This window comes from Cynara cardunculus (assembly GCF_001531365.2).
Source record: "Cynara cardunculus var. scolymus isolate 2C chromosome LG 3, CcrdV1, whole genome shotgun sequence".
In the NCBI taxonomy this organism is placed as follows: Eukaryota; Viridiplantae; Streptophyta; class Magnoliopsida; order Asterales; family Asteraceae; genus Cynara; species Cynara cardunculus.
The window spans coordinates 24,949,198-24,954,981 of record NC_037530.1 but is presented as its reverse complement, the minus strand read 5'-3'; the positions used below and the strand labels follow the sequence as shown (position 1 = coordinate 24,954,981).

Below are 5,784 nucleotides of genomic sequence, written 5' to 3'. Positions count from 1 at the left end.
TATTCGCCAACCATTTTTAAAGACTCTCACAATTTTGCACAGAGGTGCAACGAATGTCAAAGGAGTAGCTCCATTTCTAAAAGAAATGAAATGCGACTAAATGGGATACTTGAAGTTGAATTATTTGATGTATGGGGAATAGACTTTATGGGTCCTTTCCCTTCATAAAATAATTGCCAATACATACTAGTGGCTGTTGACTACGTATTCAAATGGATGAAAGCTATGGTATGTGTGTCAAATGACGCCAAAAGTGTGGTTAAGTTCCTCCAAAAACAATTTTTCACATGGTTTGGTACCCCCAGAGCACTAATTAGTGATAAGGGTACCCACTTTGTGAATAATTTGTTAAAAGGATTTCTTGAAAAATACAATATTAACCATAGAGTTGCCACGGCTTACCACCCACAAACAAATGGTTTGGCAGAGCTCTCCAATAGAGAAATTAAAAGCATTTTGGAAAAGTTGTCAAACCCAATAGAAAGGACTGGTCATTCAAGTTAGACGATGCTTTATGGGCATACAAAATCGCTTTCAAAACACCAATTGGTATGTCTCCATATAAGCTAGTCTATGGAAAAGCCTACCATCTACCTTTAGAACTTGAGCACAAAGCATATTGGGCAATCAAAGAGCTAAATATGTCTTTGGATGATGCTGGAAAGAAAAGAAAGTTACAACTGAGTGAAATGGAGGAACATAGACGAATGTCTTATGAGAATGCCAAGATCTATAAAGAAAAGATAAAGAAGTGGCATGACAACAGAATCCAAGACAGAGAGTTGAAAGAAGGACAGAAAGTCCTCTTATTCAACTCTAGGTTGAAATTATTCCCAGGAAAGCTCAAGTCTAGGTGGTCTGGACCTTTTTTCATCCATAAGTTGTACTCTTATGGAGCAGTTGACCTGATCAACCCGAAGAACAACATGGTGTTTAAAGTGAATGGGCAACGAGTTAAGGTATTTCATGATCCTGTAGCATTCCCAGAGCATTACTCTGAGAATTTGGCCACACCTTAGAAAATGAAGGTGTATTTGGACTTTTCAAAGTCCAGTGATGTTTGTAAAGATATTTCCTTTTTATATCTATATATTAGGGCACTTATGTTTTACAAGTTTGGTAATGCGCAGGTTCATTTCAAAAAGATTGTTGAAAAAAGTCGATGCTCTGCTGATGCAGTAACATTCCTATTGAAAATTCACATGTCAAGTTGGGTGGCAATTTTTATAAAGTCAAGGAAGGTACATATTACATCAGATGCCGCCCAGGTAGAATCACAATAGAATTTCTCAGCATTTTCTCAGATATTGTTCCCCATACAAAAATACCCCACTCCCTCCATAATGATAATTCTTTGTAACCACTAGATAACTTCCTTGTCTAGTGGTTTTACCCTTAACCGCCAATTTTTAAGAAAAGAAATCAGGAAGAAGACTTAATTGAGAAGGGACCTTTCATCTTCTCAATAACCACCCATCATCACCGTCGTCGGCTTTTCCCAAGACAACCCCATTATCGCAAAAATCCAAAACCCTCATTCACACCCTCTCTAACAATTTTTCAAACCTACCTCTCAACTCTCACCACTGTTCGATTGTCAAGACCATGGCCCGAGTGAAACGGCCGGCCATCTTGCGACCCACAGCCGGTGCGAAGAAGCAACCGCCAACGAGCGAGCTCCTCGACTTCATGACGAACGGGAGAGCCTGAAATTGTGGACCTCGTCACCAATTGCCCTTCATCCTCACCACCCTCATCGCCATCACCACCTCGACCACAGATAATTCCTCCAAGGGTCGAACTCTCCTTTGCGCGCAAGACCGACCCCGCCGCTCATCGTCGATTATCCACCCGAGTCTCCACCACCTATCGCCATACTCCACCATCCTCACCACCAACTATCGAGGGCTCCTCCAGTGAACCACCCATTACATCACCGGCGATAGAAGAAAAACCACAATCGGGCATTGAGGTAAACCTTATTCCAAGCCCTAATCTTTTGGTAGAGGGGCTCACTGCCTCTGACTCTTCTGAGGAAGAAGAAAATTTTATGCAAATGCAATCTCTATCTGCTACTGATTTGGATGCAACAAGAGTATACCTCTTGACATGGGATGATCACTATCACACACATAAACCCACGGCTGTCACTGATTCATCCCTCACAATGTCGAGGCACTGTGCACCATTTGTTGGGGAAGAGACCACTGACTCCCCAACAATTGAAATGGATTTAGAGGTAGAAATAAGCGGTATAACACCAATACCCACTAGAAAGAGGAAAGGTTTGGGGAAGATGTTTGCAACCAAATCAAAGACTGTAGAGAGATAGCCTCCGAGAAAAAGGGCCAAACGGACACAGTCTATCCAACTGAGGCACACAGCCTTTGCTCCTAGCAAATCCCCTCGAAAACCATCCTTGAGGCATGATGAAACAACAGGTCCATCTGGAGGTAAAACCCAAACATAAAGCACCCAAATCTAAATCCATTTCTAGTCCCCAAATGCCTTTTGATGGGTTTAGTTCACAAAGGGCACAACTAATGTTTGAAAAGATCCAAAACAAAAAGGTGTTGCCGGATAAAGGGTTTGATCAGAGAAGCATTGAGGAATTTGGTTTTATTTGGGGCATGATCAACAAGCACAGATGGAAATTTCTTTGTGAGGTAAAGAATTCTTTTAAATTGACGCTAATTAAAGAATTTTATGCAGAGGCGTGTGTGTGTGTAGTACTACCAAGCTCAAGGTATGGGGTGTTAGGGTAAGCATATATGCTAAGGCCATTAATAAGTTATTAGGCCTATCACCCCCGGCCCAAACTGAGTATAAAACCCTCTCCCAAACGGCTTCTCAAGCCAAATTGGAAGAAATTGGTAGGTAGTTGGGAAAGCCCGGGGCTATGTGGGACTCCCATAGCAACTATATGTTAAAAACTTATAGGGCTTCCAACTTGACCCCGGATGCATATGTATGGGTGATCTTTATTAGGCATTCTCTCAACCCAACCACTCATGATAGTTCAATTTTAGTTGAGAGAATTATCCTACTATATTGTGTGGTCATGGGTAAATCCATTAATGTTGGAGAGGTAATTCAAAAGGCCATCCTCTATTGTTCGAGGAGGAATCAAGGGAAACTATTTTTCCCTGGCTTGATTAACAAATTGCTTGTACAAGCTGGTGTTCCTCATTATACAGAGGATTTGGTGATCAAAGAAAGTGAGGAGAAGTGGACGATCGATATGAAGGCAGTTTCAAGGTTAAGAGAGAGAGGTGATAGAAGAAAGGAGAATAATAGGATGGCAAGGGTTATGGAGGATTTGTTCACGCAAGGCAGTAGCTTGATGAACTGCTTAATAGATCATCGGGCTGAAATGGTGGAAAAGATGGAAAGCATGCAGGCTAAGTTGTTAGAGAAGATAAAGGCTAGAGAAAAGAAAACCAAAAGGAGGTTTTTGAGGCTGAAAGAAGAGCTAGAGGAAGGGGCAGCTGGCAAGATCAAAAAGTTGCAGAAATAGTTGAGGCATTACAAGATGAAGAACGCGAGATTGAGGACTGAAGTCATGTCAAGCACACCAACCGCAGCTGTCCAGACTTCACAGCCTACTCCTACAGAGTAGGACAAGTTCTAACCACTTTCTTTAGCTTCCATATTTTCTTTCTTTTTAGTCGGGAACATTTTTTTTTAGCTTTTTAGTCTTATTTTTATAAATGATCACTTGATTTGAGGGTGTTACATGTGGGATCATAACCCCAATAATTCTATTGATTAATTGTCATTCACTCAAGATATTTTGTTCTTGCTAGAACTAGCAAACCTCTTTTTGTGAAACACTTTGATCACACAATATACATTAGGAAATAAAATAGGCCTTCTTTTCTATGATCATAATAGCCACTTGCACCTTTCGAACACCATTTACTCCATAAAGCTCCAATGAGGACATTATCGTATTCAAGTTTGAGGGAGGAGTGTTGTATAAGAACAAAAGTTCAATACAAAAGAGCAAAACTCTAATTTGACTCCTTATTAGAAAAGGTTTTGAAAAAAAATGCACAACAAAAATCCCATAGGGGCTATGTGCACACTCCCATCAAAATAGGCCAAAATGCCCAAAAATTGAATTCTTTTTATATGTGGAGTATATATATATAAAGAAAAAGGCTATGAGAGAAAATAAATGCCAAAGAGAGTAACCCTATAAGCCCTATTGATCCTAAAAATATATTGTGTTTGAGCTTAACAAAGAAAAAGGTAATGCTAGCTTATGGTTCATATAAAAACTTGGTTTTGAGTGACTCATCTTGAACTTATGAAAGGCTATGAACTTCATAATTGGTATACCACTCATTGGGTGGGCACTTAATGCCTTGATCATGCATTTTTTTGAAAATTGAGTTTTTTTGTTTGTCTTTTGGTTGCTTGGGGACAAGCAACGATTTAAGTTTGGGGGTGTGATATATGTTGAGAATTCAATATATAAAGCACTAATTTTACTTGTTATTAGTTAGATTAGTTTCCTTTTATCCCTACTTTGGGTCATTTTTATTACTTTATTTATACCTTTGTTATTATGGAGCTAAATCTTGTGGTTAACTTGTTGGTACTCAAAGGAGGAAGCTAATGAGGATTTTTGCTTAACAGCTTGATGCTACAGCATTGGAGCAGCAACAATCTGATACGTACGAGGCTTTTTGAAGAACTTATTGATTAAGCTGTTGTCTTTTTGTGCTTAGTAGAAGACAGCTGGAGATGGCTGGCTTGTGATTAAAAATCTCGGATTACAACTTTTTAATATTATTGTATTAACCTGTACTTTAGATGCTCTTTGTATGATTTTTGGGTATTAACTTGTGGGTAAAACTTTTGTTGTCTTGTGACTCCTTTGTGTATAAAAGGAGGTGCTTGGCTTCACTTTGAAGCATACCATCCAAAGCTAAAATCAGCTATCTAAGGCTGATTTATAGAAAACAATTGGAAGAAATACAAGTTTTTGTGTAGCTTTTCATCTTTAATTTCTTGTCTTTTAATTTTCATTCTTTACTTACGCTTCTTTACATTTTCTAGTCATTTACGTTCCGTTATTTACTTTCCGCAATTTACTTTCTTTTCATTTATTTTCCCGTTATTTATTTTCCGCAATTTACATTTATGTCTTTACTTTCCGTCATTTACTTTACTTGTTATTTCCATTCCGTTATGAGTAGCTAAATTTATATAGCTTGGGTGTGAGATGGAAATGTGAGATTTTCAAACCAAAAGAAAATAGCTACGTGTTTCCATAAACGATGTTCCATTGTTTAATTCGAGTTTTTATAAAAACCACTTACACTTCTTGACGGGTTGATCACTTTGAAAGTGTTAAAGTGCCATGGACTTAAAAATAAGTCATTGAACGCACATCAACTTGAATGATATAAGAGGTAGACTTGAGAAAGTTGCCGATAAGGAAACTTGTCATTTATGTCTTTCAAACTTAACTCCCGACGGGTTGGTCACTTTTTAAAAGGGTCAAAGTGCGATAAATTCAGAAATGAACTATCTGGAACACACGCCAACTTGAATGATATGGGAATCGACTCAAAAGAGTGATTTTTAACAAAGAGATTTGTTTATCCATATATTTTGAAGACACCATCTTGTCACTTTCCCTGGTCCGGATACCACATAGAAATATAGGTTGAAAGCTATAATATTGTGCAATGGTGAAGTCTGAAAGGAATACCTTCAAAATAGATGGTGGAACTAAGTTTTGAAACACTGCTTGCTGTAGCATTCCTACAA

General features: G+C 38.5%; 1 protein-coding gene across 1 annotated transcript; it reads left to right on the top strand.

The window, feature by feature from the left end:
• The first annotated feature begins 551 nt into the window (after positions 1-551).
• Positions 552-1,019, top strand: LOC112509060. The gene has a single exon (XM_025113935.1). It carries the CDS (start codon positions 552-554, stop codon positions 1,017-1,019), a length of 468 nt encoding a protein of 155 aa, XP_024969703.1.
• Positions 1,020-5,784: the final 4,765 nt, after the last annotated feature.